This window comes from Manis javanica, chromosome 2 (genome assembly GCF_040802235.1).
Source record: "Manis javanica isolate MJ-LG chromosome 2, MJ_LKY, whole genome shotgun sequence".
Classification (NCBI taxonomy): domain Eukaryota; kingdom Metazoa; phylum Chordata; class Mammalia; order Pholidota; family Manidae; genus Manis; species Manis javanica.
In genome coordinates, this window is record NC_133157.1 from 118,707,678 (window position 1) to 118,725,065 (window position 17,388).

Consider the following 17,388-nt stretch of genomic DNA (forward strand, 5'->3'; position numbering starts at 1 on the left):
TATGTAATGTATTTCGAAAGTTATTTTTCATTCTGCAGAGAAGAATAAACGTAGTGTTACACTCTGCCTTGGTCCCTAAGAAAAAGCAATGCCTAAATTGCAGTAAGCTCTCGCTCAGAAGGCCAACAGACATCTATTTATCACCTTTGCATCTCCAGTGCCTGACAAATGTTTGCATGTCCAAAGGAATGATGACTCAGATCAGTGTAATGAGAGGGGCTCCCAAGAGGCAGACCCAGCTGTCTGAAGAGGATCACATCTGAGTCTCATGCCCAGGAGGAAGCGATGCAAATCCAATGCTTTATCAGTTGTCCAGTTCCAGTGTTTGGTCTGCACTGGCTTTGTAACCATAGGCTTTTGTATTTCCAACACTGAAAGAGATCCAGACGTCAACAGCTGTCTGTGTTCCTGCAGTCATTACCTTGCCAAGTCATCCTGGTGTTTGACATACTTGTTTGCTGAATTCCACTTGCAGTTGAGCCATAATTACCCTAAGATGATATATACTTAGTTGTCCAGCAATTGGCTGCTGTCTTTGTAAGGTATTGCTGCAGAATTGGTTTTTTAAATTCCAAAATAAATAAGTAAATTATCAAACTAGAGCAGATTTACAGTACTTAAATGGATTTGCTTATTTTTATAACTAATATGTCCTATATATTAAACTGAATTAATTTCTTGGTCCTTATTTTAAACTAGGTTAATCACATTAAAGAAAGAGATGGACAAGGAAATTAGTAGTATAAGCAGGAAACCAGATTGTGTGTTTAAATATTGTAAAACAGCAAGTTTCCCTGAGAGAATATTATTATTTACAAACTATAGCAAAAGTAATTTTATCTGTTAAAGTTCCCTTAAGAATTTACAAACTACCCGTCAGTAACTAAGTTCCTAGTTATTGTCTCTATAATTTAATGAGCAAATCTGTGTTTTTAAAATTTACTATAAATAAAATAATCATTAATATAGATTTCTCTCCATTTACAGTGAATTAGTGTGAGCCTGTATAACATTCAGTTTTCAGGGTTTTTTTCTCAAAATAGAAAGACCTGCAAGCTTGTAGGCTTTTGTATGCTACACTGGGAAATTTATTTTTGTTGCATTTATAGTATTCACTAATGGATTTGTTATCTAAAATGGTGGTGGGCCAACCTCATTTTGTCCGTTGCATCAAACCAAATAATGAACGTCAGGCGAGAAAATACGACAAAGACAAAGTTGTGCAGCAGCTTCGCTACACGGGGATTCTGGGGACGGCAAGAATTCGAAGGTTGGGATACTCACACCGGATACTTTTTGCTAACTTTATCAAGCGGTATGTGAATTTCTTTTTAAGTTTCCAAGTACAATTTATATAAAAATTCTTCAGAAGAATTGTAGAAAACAAAATATGAAATAGAATTACTTCAGTGTTCTAATAGGGAGGCATTTTATTCATGCACATGCTCATGTATTGAAGGAGACAGTGAGGGCTGGAAGTTTCTGTGGCCATGTTCCAGGCGATCCTAAGTGGTACATATCACAGGCAGTGTGATTAACACGTCTGAGCTGCTGTGCTAGGAGTTGGAGGGTTGGTCCTGGTCCTCCCTGCGCCACTAGCTCTGTGTCCATGGTCCCTAGACAGCGAGGGGAGATTGTGCTCCAAAGGACATTTTTTAAGGTCTGGAGACACTACGGGTTGTATCAGCTGGTAGGGTGGCTGCTGGCATCTAGTCAAGGCCAGAGGTCCTGCTACATGAAGCACAGGACAAATCCCCCAACAAACAATTATCCAGCCACAGATGTCAGCAGTGGCCAGGTCGAGACACACTGGCCTATATGCAACCTCAGTTTCTTATCTGATAAATCTACCATGACCATCTGATAGAATTGTTATAAGCATCAAATGAGATGTTATCACTAAAGGTGATCTGGAAGACATAAGGAACCAATTAGGTATAAGGAGTCCTTCTTAGTAGTTGGGATTAATGTACAATGGAGTGTGCTATATATTAAATATATTTTATTAAGTAATACATTTGTGGTGATTAAGAGGTTCAATATTTTACATATTTACTATTTTCAATGTCCATATTTCTGATATTTATCAATTCTGTTATTTCTATCAGCCTTTAAACTTAAATTTCCATTTTCAGAGGTGAAGTCCATTACAATTTTCAAGTGAAACCTAACATTTGAAGCACTCTCTATATAACACCCTCTGGCCTGTTTTAGAGTGTATAAACTAGGGTCAAGAACAATATTCGGTCTTGTGATTGCACAACAAACTGTGATTTCTAACACCCTCCCCCAGGAAAAAAACAAAACATTATCTTAAGTCAGGCATTCTTTTAGTTGGGGTAAACAAGACCCTTATGAAATGAAATGAGAATTCTAATTCTTTTTTGAAAATTGTCATATTTTCAGCAATTCATGGTAGTTTTTCAATTTTTTTCTTTAGAGACCTAGGAAAGAAAAGAAAGGTATTCATTTGGAGTAACTTGAAATGAAGAAAACCCAACCCACATTTTTATGACAGAGAGCAAAATTACATAAATATGGGGACTTTCACATTTTCAAATCCTCTATAGTAGTTTAAGACAAACAACATCAAGTTTTAGAGTACAGTAGATTATTTTGTGTTTTTTTTTTTTGGATTGACAAGTGTTATTCTGCAAAGTAAAATATTGCAGATAACATTAATTCTTGAGGTTCAAGACAATTTAAAAAAACAAAACAAAAAAAGAAAGAAAAAGAATTAACAATCCAGTTAAGATTATTAGAGCCATAGATGTGGAAAGTTAATAAGCAGTAATGAGGTAATAAATCACAAGGGTAAAGGGAATGGTAGACAATGTGTAGGAGTTCGGGGAAGAAAAAGATTATCTCCAGGAGGGCTGATCAGAGAGAATATCAAGCAAGAAGTTTCAGATTGGGATCCGATGGTGGATATAGTTTGTGAAAAAAAACAGGAAGGGGATTTCTCAGTGTACAGCTTGGTGTGCCAAAAACTAGAGGGACTCAGATTTTTCTGGATTGACAAAGTGGGCATTAGTGAATCAACAGAAGATAAAATGGAAGAAGGTGAGAAAAACTGATAAGGTTAAAATCATGAAGAGAGAGCCTTGAATGCCAGGTTAAACTTATCATTTCCAAATTATCTATGGTTTCACAAAATGAGAACTAAACCTATATTCTAGGGCTATTGTAGTTGAAAGTTGCTTATTTAGGAGGTCAGAAGTGAAAATAAATTCTTGTGTATTTCCAAATCCTGTGCCATTGCAGAATAACGAATTACTCCATGATAAATGAGGAGGGGGAAAAACTAAGTATATAGAGAACACGTGAATAACTGTTCTGAATACAGGAAGTTCTGCAAGTAAAAGCCTAAACCTTTTCTCTGTCAATAGTTTGAAAGCTGTCATCTAAGTTGGTATAGACTCTAGGAAGGCAGAACAATTTGCAAAGGCCCTGTGGAGATGTACATAAGACCAAACCACCCTCCTCTGGTCTGCCTTAGCCTTTGCCTGACCCTTCTTGTTTGATACAGAATTCATCAGACTCTGACCATTCTGTTGTAGACAAACTTTTCTGTTTTGTGACAAAGAAATCATCTTCACAGAAGATACCATGAACTTACTTTGCATAAGACACTTGCTTTGCTGGTTATTTCAGATGAACCCCTATACTCAGAAGCCCCTGAAGTTAGCTCTGTTTTCCCAGTAGGCATCTATACACAATGATCTGGCTGCCAGAGCTCTGTTCAACCAGAACTTACTGAAGGCAGTAGTATCGTGGAGTAGGTGATAACACATGCTTCAAAGTCAGAAAACCCAGGCTTGAATCCCAATTCTGCCACCTACTAAAGGCATGGAAGCAAGAGCAAGCAGGGCCCTTGGGCATAATTTTAAGTGATCTTTATGACTAGAGCTCAAGTTGTCAGCAGAAAATAGCAAAAGGTTAGGCAGGAAAGACAAGCAGGGCAGCTGTCATGCTAGTCAAGGAGGGAGCTTTGGTGCTAGTCCTCCTATGTGGCAGCTAATTTTAAATGACGTTAAATGACTTGTAAGTGCTTTTCGGCAGGTGTGAGCTTTCCTTTTCCCACATTGCCACTGCTTCCCAGCTCACATACTTACGGTATCTGCCCAGCCTTTGAAAGTACTCGGTTTTGCCTTCACAGCTTAGAACTTGGGATGTTCTTGGAGCCCTTCCAATCAGGAAAAGACACAATCAGGTTTTCATTTTATTAAGATAATTCAGACAGAGCTGTGCAAGTTGGCTAGGCAGCAGGGAGGGGAGATTGAGGATGACATAACCAGGTGGGAAGTAAGTACAGACGTCACAAGGAGCAGGTTTAAGGTGATGTCAGTGAGAACAGAGAAAAAAAATGGATTCCAGAGAGATTTTTAGGCTTGTTGGATTCACTGAATGAACAATAGGGAAGAATCTAGAATGACACACAGATTTCTAGCTTCAGGGCCTTTTAAAAAGTGATGATAGCATTCACAGAGATAACTAGCAGAGGAAAGAAACATTGATGAATTTCACTGAGTTTGGAGTGTCTGTGGGATAAACAAGTGAGGATGTAGGGGAGGCAGTCAGAGGTAACATGTTTCGAGTTTATGCAAACAGGGCTGAGGATGTAGATTTAGGCATCATCCACTAGGGTAGTCAGAACACTGATGGAGAGAGCTTAGAAAGAAATGGAACATTGTAGAACCCTGGCCTGTAAGCAGCAGGCCTGAGGATGGAGCATGTTGGGGAGACGAGAGGGAGGAGGAGAGAAAGGACGGAGGCCTGGAGGACACCCCAGACAGAAAGAGTAGTCGCCGCATCCCAAGCTTCAGAAAAAACACAGATGCTGGGCTTGTGGGCAGGAGACGGAATACTGTTGAGAAGGCTGCATGAGGAGAGTGGCCGTGGACACCACTCAGCATTCTCGTGGGCCCAGCTGAATCAGCGAGCTGCGTGTTCATAGGGGAGCATGCTGTGAACAAATGGTTAGTTTCTCTGGCTGTGCACCAAAGCCAGACATGAGAGCAGAGAAACAGATGATTCGATGGTCCAGGTCTGCACATTTGCAGAGCATGTGCTTCAAAAGGACCAGAGTGAGAGAGCTGAGGGAGCTCGCGACACGGGTGCTCACGTGATGGACCATGAGATACTGGCTGGACCTAGAAGGAAGTGAGGCAGCCAGGAAGTGGCTGGTAGGCTGAGAACGCAGGGTAGCTATTCAGGTGACAGTGTGTCACAAGCAGGTCTAGGGTCTAGTCCTGGAGTGGGCAGGCCTGACAGATGGGGGAGGCTGATGGGCACTCCCTGAGGTTATGTGCACAGACAGCAAAAGCTACCATCTTCACTTCATTCTAGACCAGGATTCTCCAAAGAGCCCAACATAAACTGGTTCATCTGCAGATTTAATGGATGAAACTTAGTAGAGCTGGAATATATTATTTTTACAGGTTTAACTATAGGCTCATTTTTAGAAGAGAAAATTCATTCTTAAAGAGGTGCTGCAATGTGTCCACGTTCACACAGATGACTAGTCAAGATTCGGACTCGGCTCTCCCGACTGGGTACAGTACTCTTCATTTCTCCATGCTGACTCAGTCTTGGACACATCGTGGCCTCTGTTATGAAATTCAGAACCTATCAGAACTTGCTGCTTTGTTTCCTCTGAACTGTCAGGTTAATCTTGCATCAAGAAATTAAGTAAAAATAAAGGAGTGTTGGAAATTCTAAGATCTGCCTTTTGCACAAGATTGTTGACCAGTGTGAACTGATTTTTGTTCCTTTAATCCCCCTGTTCCTCCTCAAAGCTGTTTCCATTCTCTCTTGCATTGACCTCTTACTCATTTCCTTCCCTCAATTACTGATATATTAAACCAATAGAGAAAAACTCCTGTGAGAGACATAGTGTAACTCAAAAAAAAAAAAATAATGATGGCATGCGAACAGTGGTGGTAAGTTTGCGTAGAATTAAACTGCATCCAGTTTTAAGATCTTCCAACGTTTTTGGGCAAAGGTGAAAAAAAAAACAATTAAATCTTTCCATCTGCTTCCTACCACCATAGTCCTGCTTTTATGCACAGGGAATGGTAGCTTTTTAAAAAATACCCAGCTAATTTTTTTTTTGAGTGACAGAGTTTTTGTGGGGGATTTCACTGTGAAGTGCTGAAAAGCAATCACTAAACTGAGAAAACAACCCTCACATTTACACAAACAGGTGGTCTGGACTTGGGTCAGCCTGAAACCTTTAGTCTGCTTCAGAGTTGTTCTGAGAATGTGTAAAGGATCCCCTGGGTTAAGTCTGGGGAGTCTCTTTGCACCCCCGCAGAGACCTGTTGTGTGTCCACCAGGCAACTGATACTTTGAACCATCGTGAAATGCTAACCAGCCCTTTCTCCCACTCAAAGGTATCATATCCTCTGCTACAAATGGAATGAAGAACCCCCAGTGAGCCCTGACACCTGCACTGCCATTTTGGAAAAAGCTGGTCTTGATAACTGGGCTCTTGGAAAAACAAAAGTAATGTTTTCATATCATTTTCAAGAACAGAATTAATAATTATGTTGGATTTACTGAGCATTGTAACATATTGCAGTGATTGAAAATATGGCTTTTTATGTTACAGAATCTCTAGCTTAAAATAGGACAAGTAAACTGATACATTCATAAATGTGTCCTTCAGCAAAATTAAGCACTTTGCTCTCATAAAGGTTTTTTTTAAGAAACTCAAAAATTTATGTTGACTATCAAAAAAATAGATGAAATTTAGTATGTTTTGCTTCCAATGGTATTGAAAACAGACTGATATAGTTTCTCTATTTAATGACCTCCAGATATAGTCAGAAATCCATACAGAATTGTAATAATTCTAAATAAGATGCTCTTTTTCTTTGTGTGCCTATTTCTCAAATCTGTTATTGTAAACTTGAAATTTATCCCGAGTGAAATATTCACCATTATTACTAGATTTGCTATTTGTGTTTGACTGTTGTTGTGTTTATATATTAGATCTGAGACCTATGGGAGCTTATCTTACTTAATCTCATAGAAAATGAGTAAAAAATCATAACCAATTTTGAATATGGAAGTGAGACAGGTGGCTGCTTAGAAAAAAGGGTTCATTGGGCTCCTCAGATATCTTCAGAGCATTACAAGATTGGCATAAGGAGCAAAACAGGGTACCGGGTTGTAGGGGCACACTCAATGTGTCACTGAGCTAGGATGGAGAAAAGAGCCAATCTAAAGAAAAGAAGCCTTCATGGATGCACCACTCAAGATAACCACTGTCAGCCACACCGTGGCTTAGACCAAAACAAACTTACAGATTTGCAAGGAAATTTATATTAGTTGTGTCTTGAGCGGGAAGTGTGGTGGAGAATTTTCATAGTGTTCAGATATATAATTACCTGTAACAATTTAAGGAATTTCTAAAAATATTTATCTTAGACTGTCCTACATATTCAGTAATCCCTATTTACTTTAGTATTTAGTACTTAGAGAATTCTGAACACTAAAAAGATGTGTATTTTATTCATACCATTTTCATTTAGATAATCACAAAGGTGAATTTACCCAGGCTGAAATCTATCTCATGACTTACAGTCTGAAACACATGCCTAACTCCAAATGGAGTTTTAACTTGTAAAAAGGCCTTTGCAGTTCCAGTTCTGTATGGTATTTAAGTAGCATTTTAAAGCTATTTGTGTGTTTCTACTTCACCTTCTCCAACTCATTAAGATGGGTAAAAGTATTCAATACTAGAACATTTCTAATGCTGTGCAAAAAAAAAATGACCTTTTTAAACAGATTGCATTTTAAATGAATTGTCAACAGTAGAATGGACTCGCATATATTAACATCTCGAGTCCTGCAGATATTAAAACTAAATTCACTCAGAACCTATCATGCTAAACCATTTGCCTTTGGTGCCGAGTGAATTCTACAGTCAGAGCTACCAGTTCTCAGGACTCTGCTGTTAAATTTGAATTTAAGTAACTTCCATAGTGGAGTCAATAAACTCTTTAAGGTGACTTTTATTAGTAAATGGAGCCATTATAAGAAAAAAAATCTTCACATTTTCCAGGTGAGGTTGAAAACTCAGATGAAAACAACTCCAAGACTGCAGGCTGCTCTGTTGCTCTGATCCACTTTTATTTTATAAAGATCAGAAGTCAGCTTCCTTTCCTCAAGGTGGCTGCTGGGTCTAGGAGAATGTTGTCCATTCTACCCGGGGCCCTCCGTCTGCCTTATTCCCTCCACAGACAACATTATGAGCCCCTGAAGGAGTGTCCCTGCCTTATTCACCTTTGTATGCCCAGCAGATACGTATGTATAACAGGTCTCAATAAACATTTGATGCATGAACTAGTACTATAACTGTCCTCTATCTTACAAATAGATTTGTAAGATTTAAAAATTTTGGAACTATAATTGTCTTTTTTATTTTAAAAAAGCGTAAAAATTAGTTTGACACAGATAATGCTAACACTTGATAGAAGAGCTCACCATCCTCCACTCCTATTGGCCCATCCAGCAAAACCCAGTTAGCTGTTGCAACTAAACCACATGATAGTTAAACTGTATTCTACCTCACAGACAGGTTTTCTTCAAGCATAAAAATCTGGAATGTTATAGCAACTTCCAGGCCAAACAAGCAAAAGACAGTATTTTCAAAACCTAAAAAGATTTAGAAAATAATCTATTATGCAAGACATAGCACATAACTGTTTCACATCTCTGTGCTGTACTTTTATTTGTATTTTATTCTTTTAAGGTGTTCCTTAAATACTATCATGTGGAACAGTTAAATTTAATGCGAAAGGAAGCCATTGACAAGCTTATTTTGATTCAAGCCTGTGTCAGAGGATTCTTGGGTTCAAGAAGGTACCAAAAAATACAGGAGAAAAGGAAAGAGAGCGCTATAATACTACAGTCAGGTAATTACCCAGACCATTTCTCAGTGTAACTAAGCATAAAATTCTTTTTAGATACGGACCTAAGATCCAATCTTCTCTACAAACTTCCAATTCTTATGAAGCTTTTGTGTCTAATTTCAGACTGTTACTTTGATACTTTCTCTATACTAAATCTAAATCAGATTGTTTTAGTGATTGACACTTTTAATATCTGGATAAATGTTTCATCTTTAAAATTTGTCATGTATTAGTGAAACACATTTGATGTACTATGCAAGATATGGCAAGTAATTAAATTAATTATAGATCTCAAGAATATATTATTATAATCTGTTGAACAATAACATTTTTCCTGCTTTATTCCAAAGGTTATACTTGCCATAATTTTTGACAATTTAATTAAATTGGGAAAAGGCATTTTTGAGAAAGGACATCCGTTCCTTTCTATGATCTGTAGGAAATAATATTTATAATTATACTTCATAAATTTGTATTGAAATATATTAATAGACTTTGTATATTTCACTTTCCATGTTTCTATAAGAAACTAAATTTAGAACCTTGCATGGCTTTGTACAGCATCATACAAAATCTTTTGACTGGACATTTCACAGTAAAAATATATTTTACGATGTAACCTAGTACACTCATATACTAAAAGCAATGCAATCTGATCACTTCTGTTCTGGTTTATTCCACTTTATTGTTAAATGCTCAGTTTGGCCCACTAAATTGATTTTATGATCCGGTACTGATTTGTAGCCTATGTTCTGAAGAACACTAATGTACTGGGCAGGACAGCTGATAAACATTCAGGACACTCATGGTCCAGTCCTAGTTCTGCTGATCCATAATGCTCATCAGCATCTCTTTTGCAAATTTCAACCCTTAACATTTCACTGGGACAGCAAAATGCAAACCCTGTAGTTTGGGATTCATTCCTTATCCTCAATTCCAGAATTCACAAATGCTGAAAATAAGCAGTTTTTCACAATTCATTTGGCAATGAAATATAACCAAATATTTGCAGTCTTTTATTCATCCCAATTAGTAAAAAATATTGTGCTTTTCTGAAGAAATACTCATGTGTTTAATTATGGAATGCTGCCCTGACATGGGGAATGTTATAGAAATATGTTGTTTACTCTGAAATCCCTTCCTAAAATGAAAAAGTTTAAATCTGAATTCTGAAATATATCTGGATCTGAAGATAATTGGCCAAAAGTTCCAAGCATACACTTAGCTATAGAGGTTTTCTACCATGAATGGCTGACCATGATAAAACTAAAAGGAAAATAATTATTAGCATGTTTCAAGCAAATGAGTACAATTTATCTTTTGCATCAACTTAGCTCATCTCTATAATTTTAGTTTCATTTTAGTACTCTCTCTAATATGAAAGTTACTTTAATTATTTTCTATCACTTGTCATCTATAAGAGTGTTGTTAATGGATCCCATATTTTTTTGTGAACCAGTTCTATTTGGAGTCTTTAATTTCATTTTCCTCTTTCACTTTGATGGTCAAAAAAAACATTTGTTTCCACTCATCTAGGCAATGTTCTTTTGTTTATTATGATTAACATTACTCCGGGCTTTATATGTTTCAGCTGCAAGAGGACATCTAGCCAGGAAACAAAGAAAAGAAACTGTTAACACAAAAAACACAGCAATGACAACCGTTCGGACTCATGATCAGGAATGTGACTACAAGAAAAACTTCGAAAATAAAAGGTATAGTGATGTCTATTCTTATAACATTTTGATACTATAGATTTTTCAAGTCTGTAAAGTCACAAAATAAAGTTCAGTCTTTCTAATACCTAACCAGGTTGCTAATGCTGATGCATTAAATGTTAGTGAACACCCAGTGGCCAGTTTCATGTTCTTTATGCTCTTCGGCAATTTACACTGATGAACACACTTTACCTCTCGAAGCATTTTCTTCCTCAGCCTCTGCCAGACTGCTCTCTACATTTCTGCTCCTAATTGTGAGTGTCTTTTGCTAATTCCTCCTCCTCTCCCTATATCTAAATCCTCCTCCACATCTAAATACTGTCCCTGGGCTCTATCATTTATTCCCATGGCTTCAATAACCAATATGTCATTGGCTGCCCAGTCATAATCTAATCTTCAAAGCATAGCTCCGTTGCCCTTCTTGTGAGCCTCCTTATCTATGTCTCTTAGTGCATATTAGCAGATCCACCTGAATTCATTTATACAGTAGGCTTTGTGCCAAACAGTGGATACACACTAATAAATGAGACAAAATCCTTATCCTCAAAATACTCCCAGATTCATGGAAGAGAAATATAACCAATAAATACATAATTCTAAAAACTTGAGTTCATTCTGCTATAAAAATATGCAAAGGGTGCAGTAGGGGCATGAAGGAGGGAACCCTGCCTTGGTTGAAAGGGGAAAATATCTATATTTTGCTTAAGTAATAAAACTTGAACTGATTGAAAGATGAGTAAGTGGTTTTACAGGCAGATAGTGATCATTCCAGCCCCACTACAGTCCTTTTGTCTTTTTTATCCCCAAATTGATTGAGATTTACTTGACATATAGCATGTATAATCTTAAGGTGTACAACATAATGATTTGATTTGTGGAAAGACCACCACATAAGATTAGTTAACACCTCTGTCACCTCAATGAATATAGTTGTATGTGTGGGAGAATGAGAACATGTAAGACCTACACTCTTAGCAACTTACAAATGTACAATACAGTCTTGTTAGCAGTCATTATGCCCTATATTAGATCTCCAGAACTTCTCTATCATTTTTAAATTTCAACTTTATTGAGGTACATATAATTGACATATATAATTATAAATACTGAACATCATGGCAATTTGATAAATGTCTACATTGTGAAAGGATTCCCTCCTTTTAGGTAATTAATACATCCACACATCCATCACCTCACATAGTTATCTTGTGTGTGTGTGTGTGTGTGTGTGTGAGAGAGAGAGAGAGAGAGAGAGAACATTTCAGTTCTATTCTCTGGGCAAAATTCAGTTATACAATTCAGTGTTGTCAACTACAGTCCCCATATTTTATGTTAGATTCTGAGACCTATTCATCTTATAGCTGACAGTTTGTTGTACTTTTACCAACCTCTCCCAATTTTCCCCACAGTCCATCTCTGGTAACCACTTTTCTGCTTTTCTGTTTCTGTGAATTTTACTCTTTCTTTTTTTTAGGTTCCATATAAAAGTGATACCATGTGGTATTTGTCTTTCTCTGTCTGATTTATTTCACTTCACCTGATTCCCTAAAGCCCATCCATGTCGTCACAAATGGTAGGATTTCCTTCTTTCTTGTGGTTGAATAATACCCCACTTTATGCAAATACCATATATTCTTTATCCATTCATCCATTGGTGGACATTTAGGTTGATATTTCAGTGAACATGGAAGTGCAGAAATCTCTTTGATAAAATGGTTTCATTTCCTTTGGATCTAATCAGGAAGTGGGATTGGATTGCTGTATCATATGGCAATTATATTTTCAGTTTTTTGAGGAACCTCCATACTGTTTTCCATAGTGGCTGCACCAGTTTACATTCACACCAACACTGACCTAGAATTCCCCTTCTCCACACCTTCACCAATACTTGTTTATCTCTTGTCTTTTTGATGAAAGCCATTCTAACAGGTAGAAGGTAACGTCTAATTGTGATTTAAGTTTGCATTTCCCTGGTGATTAGTGATGTTGAGCATCTTTTCACGTGTGTGTTGTATGTCTTCTTTGACGAATTTCTCTTCAGATCATCTGCACATGTTTATTTTTTCTGTTGAATTGTATAAATTCTTTATATATTTTGGATATTAGCCCCTTATCAGATATATTATTTGCAAATGTTTTCCCCCATTTGGCAAATTCCTTTTTTACTTTGTTGATGACTTCCTTTGTTCTGTAGAAGTTTTTTTATTTGATGTGGTCCCATTTGTTTATTTTTGCTTTCATTTCCTTTGGTTTAGTTTCAGATCCAAAAAATTTATTGCCAACACTGACATCAGAAACTTACTGCCAATGTTTTCTTCTAGGAGTTTTATGGTTTCAAGTGTTATGTTCAAGTCTTTAATCCATTTTGAGTTGAATTTCATGTATGGTGTAAGATAGAAATCCAGTTTCATTCTTTTGCATGTGGCCATCCAGTTTTCCAGCACCATTTATTGAAGAGATTATTCTTTCCCATGGTATATTCTTGGCTCCTTTGTCATAAATTAATTGACCATAAATGAATGTGTTTATTTCTGGGCTCTGTATTCTGTTCCATTGATCTTTCATATGTCTGTTTTCCTGTCAATACCATACTGTTTTGATGATTATAGCTTTGTAATATAATTTACTCATGTCCTCTCATTAATGACATTTTGACTAATATAAGCATTCTGTGGAGATATTCAAAATACCTACATAGCCATTCATTTAAATTATGGGATTCTTGGTCCCCTGCCTTATTCCATGATCCCTGGCAGAACAATTGGGATTTTGTTATGCTTCCCATATAAAAACCTAAGGATGTTATAGTAGACCTAGGAAGTGGCCAGTGAAATTAGGAAAATTGAGTCCCAGAAGCTTTTTCCCAGTTTGATTAAAAAAGAAGTCCTTCTTTACAAACAGACTGTAAAAGACCAAAACTCTCCCGTGGCTTTCCTGGATCAAAAAAGAAAAGTTTTTGGCAAAAGCCCCCCGAGTAGCATGTCAGGTGTCAGGTTATGACTTTTTAAGTTGACCCTAACACCCATACTGCTCTTGTGAGGGTTTTGCCCTCCTCAAAAAGAAAATTGAGAAAACAAGCTGTGTGACTACAAAAAGAGATGCAGAGATCTTATCTTCAAGTTGAGGGGAAATCATTTTGGAAGGATGCTGGTAAAGTACTACTATAAAATTTTGGCCAACATATACGATCATGGGCTATAGTTGGAATGCTACTTTACCTTTAATTTTGTAATATTTTTCCTATGATCAGTAGCTTAGAGTTTATTAAAGCACAGCATGTCAGCTGAGAGAACATACCCTGTGTCCTGGTCTCAAATTGAGATATATTTTCCACAACATCTCCTGACTATAGATACTTAGTTTTGAAAAGGACTTAATTTGAAGTGATTAAACACCTAGGTTTTCTCACTCTAAGTTGAAACTGGCTTTATCATTATTTGAGTAGCCATCACAGTTGTCGTGAAAGTGCTTTGGGAAACACTTGATTATTTGATTAAAGTGACTTGATAATTTTTCATCTTGAGCTTTTTGTCCCTTTTGCTTTTTCTCCCAAAGTTATGTAGATGCAGCTATTACCAAAAGAAATAATAAGCTCTAGTTTAGTGTTATATATTCAGATGCCATATGTTTTACACAGGGAATCTTTTGTGAAGAAACAGACAGAAAATGCAGTCTCTACTAATGAAATAGTCATTCCAGCTCCAAATAATAAAGGGAGTGCATCTGCAGTGATGGCTTCTACTTTGAAAGCAGAAGGAGAGGTTGTGAATGCTGTTGAAAATAACAACAGCACCTATCAGACTCAGAAAAAAGTCAATAATGTGTATAGGGAAGAAGACAACCAACAACCGAGTTTGGTGGGGGACCTCTGGATGGACGCAAGCTCCAAAAAGAAACATATGAAACACCTAGAAGAAAACAGTGAGACAAATAAAGTGGAGGAGAAGGACACTGTGATCCAGAAGTACTACCAGAGGTACACAGAAGAGAGGAATATTGAAGACTCAAAAGCAGCATATCTGGAAAGGAGGGCCATATCGGAGAGGCCACACTGCCCAGGACTTTGGTTAGCTGAGAATGATGCTAAGCAGCCCTCTTTTAAAAAATCTTTGGAACCTAGTCTTAGCCAAAGGCCGATTTATCAAAATGTAAACAGCAAAGAAACAGAGAAGAAGACATCATTGGTCACCCAGAATGCACCAGTATGCAGCCCACAGAGGAGCCATCAGAGGCATGGGACAGTCACAGAGAGGAAAGTTGGACCAACGAAACAAGGCCCGGAAGCAGATAGAGCAGCCATGTTCATCCAGAGCAAATTCCGGGGCTACAGGAGGAGGCAGTGGTTAAGGATGGACAGGATGACTTCTTTTAGAAATCAAAAGACTGTTGTAGCACCAACAGATGTAGCAAGAAATACCCACAATTTGTGTTCCTATCCCACAAAACACAGGGAACCCTGTCACATCAACATGAAGAACGGTAAAGACTCAAAAGCAATTTCAGAAAAAGAAGCGTCTGATTTGGCCATTTTTTCAAAACAGGTATGTGAATAAATAGATTTTTTTTAACTAGTAAAATCTTGGGGAACTAAACAACTGAATTAAATAATTATTAAGTCATGTATTGTTTCTTCTGTTTTTTAGGAGACTGCAAATATTTTAAATAAAATGTCTCAAGGGTTGTATTACTCAAATAGCTGTTAAACCTTTAAACAAATTGCTGTGATAAAATAGTAGAAAAGAATGTAGAAATCTTGTGTAATAAGGAGACCAGTCATTGGTTTATATAGCTTACTAAAATGCTAGTATTTGACAATGCAAATTTCCACGTATCTAAGATCTTTCATTATAGCTAAAAAAAATAGGAAAAGTTTCCAAATCCTCTTAAGTCCCAAATTTTGAGGAGACACAATCAGGTATCAAAATTAGGTGTGTAGCTATACTGAAACATATACGCAATGAAGATGGAGGTCTACATGATATATCATGCCAAGTGGAACCATAAAGAAAATCCACCAAGACAAATTACATCTTGTGCTATTAGTAGGCTATATTTTGGCTGTTTCTAGAAGGGAGCAATTGGCTGTAGGGAGTTTGCATGGATGCACAGGAACAATGATGAATTAGTGCAATGGCGATACCAAGGGGTAGCTCCTACAAATGGTGATTCCAGTTCTTGCTCTTCCTAGTGGTTGGACCTTAAGAAAATCACTTTATGTGTTAGTACCTTCATTTTCTCCTGTGTAAAGTGAAGTATTTAAACCAGATGACCTCTAAAATTCATATTGTATATTGTAAATTAATATACATCACCAATGTAATCAAGTTTATAAAATCCTAGAAGAAATACCATAATGAATTAGTTCAAAGAACACCTAATACTCCTGAGTCCCTAAACTCTGCTTTTTGTCTCTGATGGTGGCTGGGCCCCTAAGAAAGCACATTCACTGCCCTTGAACACCTCCCTAGTGTTAGAGGTGTGCCCCAAACATGTCCAGCTTCTAGCTGTGAGTAGAGATCTGCGCTGATTAGTTTACTAGTCCCTGCCTATTCTGTTTTTTTCTAAGCATATAGAAATAATTTAATGTACATGCAGGCCTTCCTTTCTTATTGCGTAAGTTTTCTCACTCTAAAGACCAAACCAGGGGTTAGTACCCTGACCTGCTGTGCAGCTGAAACATTGAGGAGATGGAGAATTTTCACGTCATCTACAGCGACCTGGCTGATAACGCCACAGGAGTGGATTCAACTCTCTACCGGGAGAAAGCCAGAGGCAGAAAAGCAGGAACCCCCCACATTCAACCTGGCAGAATAGCCATGTTAACAGAGCTGGGACCCAGACCAGAGGCAGAGGGACCCAGGCAGAAAGAGGGAGCAGAAGAGAGTAGCCCCCTAGGATCAGGCTAAGACTAAAGGAATGGAGGGAGGGTAACATGATCCAAGGCAGCTGAGGGGGTTCCTCAGGATAAAAGCAGGACAGCAGTCACAGCAGAATGGTAAGGACAGACGGCAGATGCAAGAACCCCAGGAAGCCCATCAGGAGACAATGCTTCATGTAGCCTGACGTGTTTGGCAGTTTTAAATTGAAAGTGTAAGATGGAAGACAGCACAAAGGGGGAGGTTTTGTCAAGTGAGGACTTTACAGGACCTTGGTGCACCGGTCAGGGCAGGTTCTGGAGAAGAAGCTAGTGAGAGTCCCAGGTATAGCTGACCAAGGATTTATCAGACCTCAGAGTACCTGTGGCGCGCTCTGAATTCTTTTCCTTGATTTAATCTGACACATGACCTTCTTCTTAGATCTCCAGGTTATCAGAAGACTACTTCATTCTGCAGAAGAAACTGAATCAAATGATTTTGTCTCAGCAACTGAAGCCTTTTTATCTGGGTGTCTATCTTCATAAGCCAGTTAATAGACAAGTTTCTTCTCAGCACTGCCTCTCAGGTAAAAATCAGTAGACTTAGAACTTCCTAAAGGAAAAGGCTGTGCCAGATACCTTACTGTTTATTAGTTTCCCACTTTTCCTCTATAGCAGATTTGGGGTGATTATGTTCTAACTGCCTTGGCGAGAACCTTCATTTCATTCCATTTCTTGTGAGTGTAAACACATTTTTGCAGAGTATTCCACATACCTCCTACCTTCTCTGACTTCATTCTCCTCTCTTTTCTGTTTTTTGCTCTGTATGTATATAATTCAACTAGAACTTGACATATGATACCAGAAAGGAATAGAAAGGGAGTTTCGGGGAGTG

At 37.7% G+C, this 17,388-nt stretch overlaps 1 protein-coding gene across 11 annotated transcripts in view; it reads left to right on the forward strand.

Moving 5' to 3' along the window:
• The window catches only part of LOC118970050 (myosin-IIIa-like), a 220,068-nt gene that overhangs the window by 171,820 nt on the left and 30,860 nt on the right, over nt 1-17,388 (forward strand). For 9 of the 11 annotated variants that reach the window (XR_012128036.1, XR_012128035.1, XR_012128034.1 and 6 more), the window contains 6 exons: nt 1,110-1,315; nt 6,396-6,507; nt 8,762-8,924; nt 10,513-10,636; nt 14,277-15,180; nt 16,936-17,080. Coding sequence is in view for 8 of the 11 variants with exons in the window: in XM_073229232.1 (XP_073085333.1) it covers nt 1,110-1,315; nt 6,396-6,507; nt 8,762-8,924; nt 10,513-10,636; nt 14,277-15,180; nt 16,936-17,080 (1,654 nt within the window). In the remaining 3 variants the exon portion in view is untranslated. The remainder of the gene's footprint in view (nt 1-1,109; nt 1,316-6,395; nt 6,508-8,761; nt 8,925-10,512; nt 10,637-14,276; nt 15,181-16,935; nt 17,081-17,388) is intronic. The other 2 variants (XM_073229235.1, XM_073229234.1) reach the window with 2 other exon arrangements.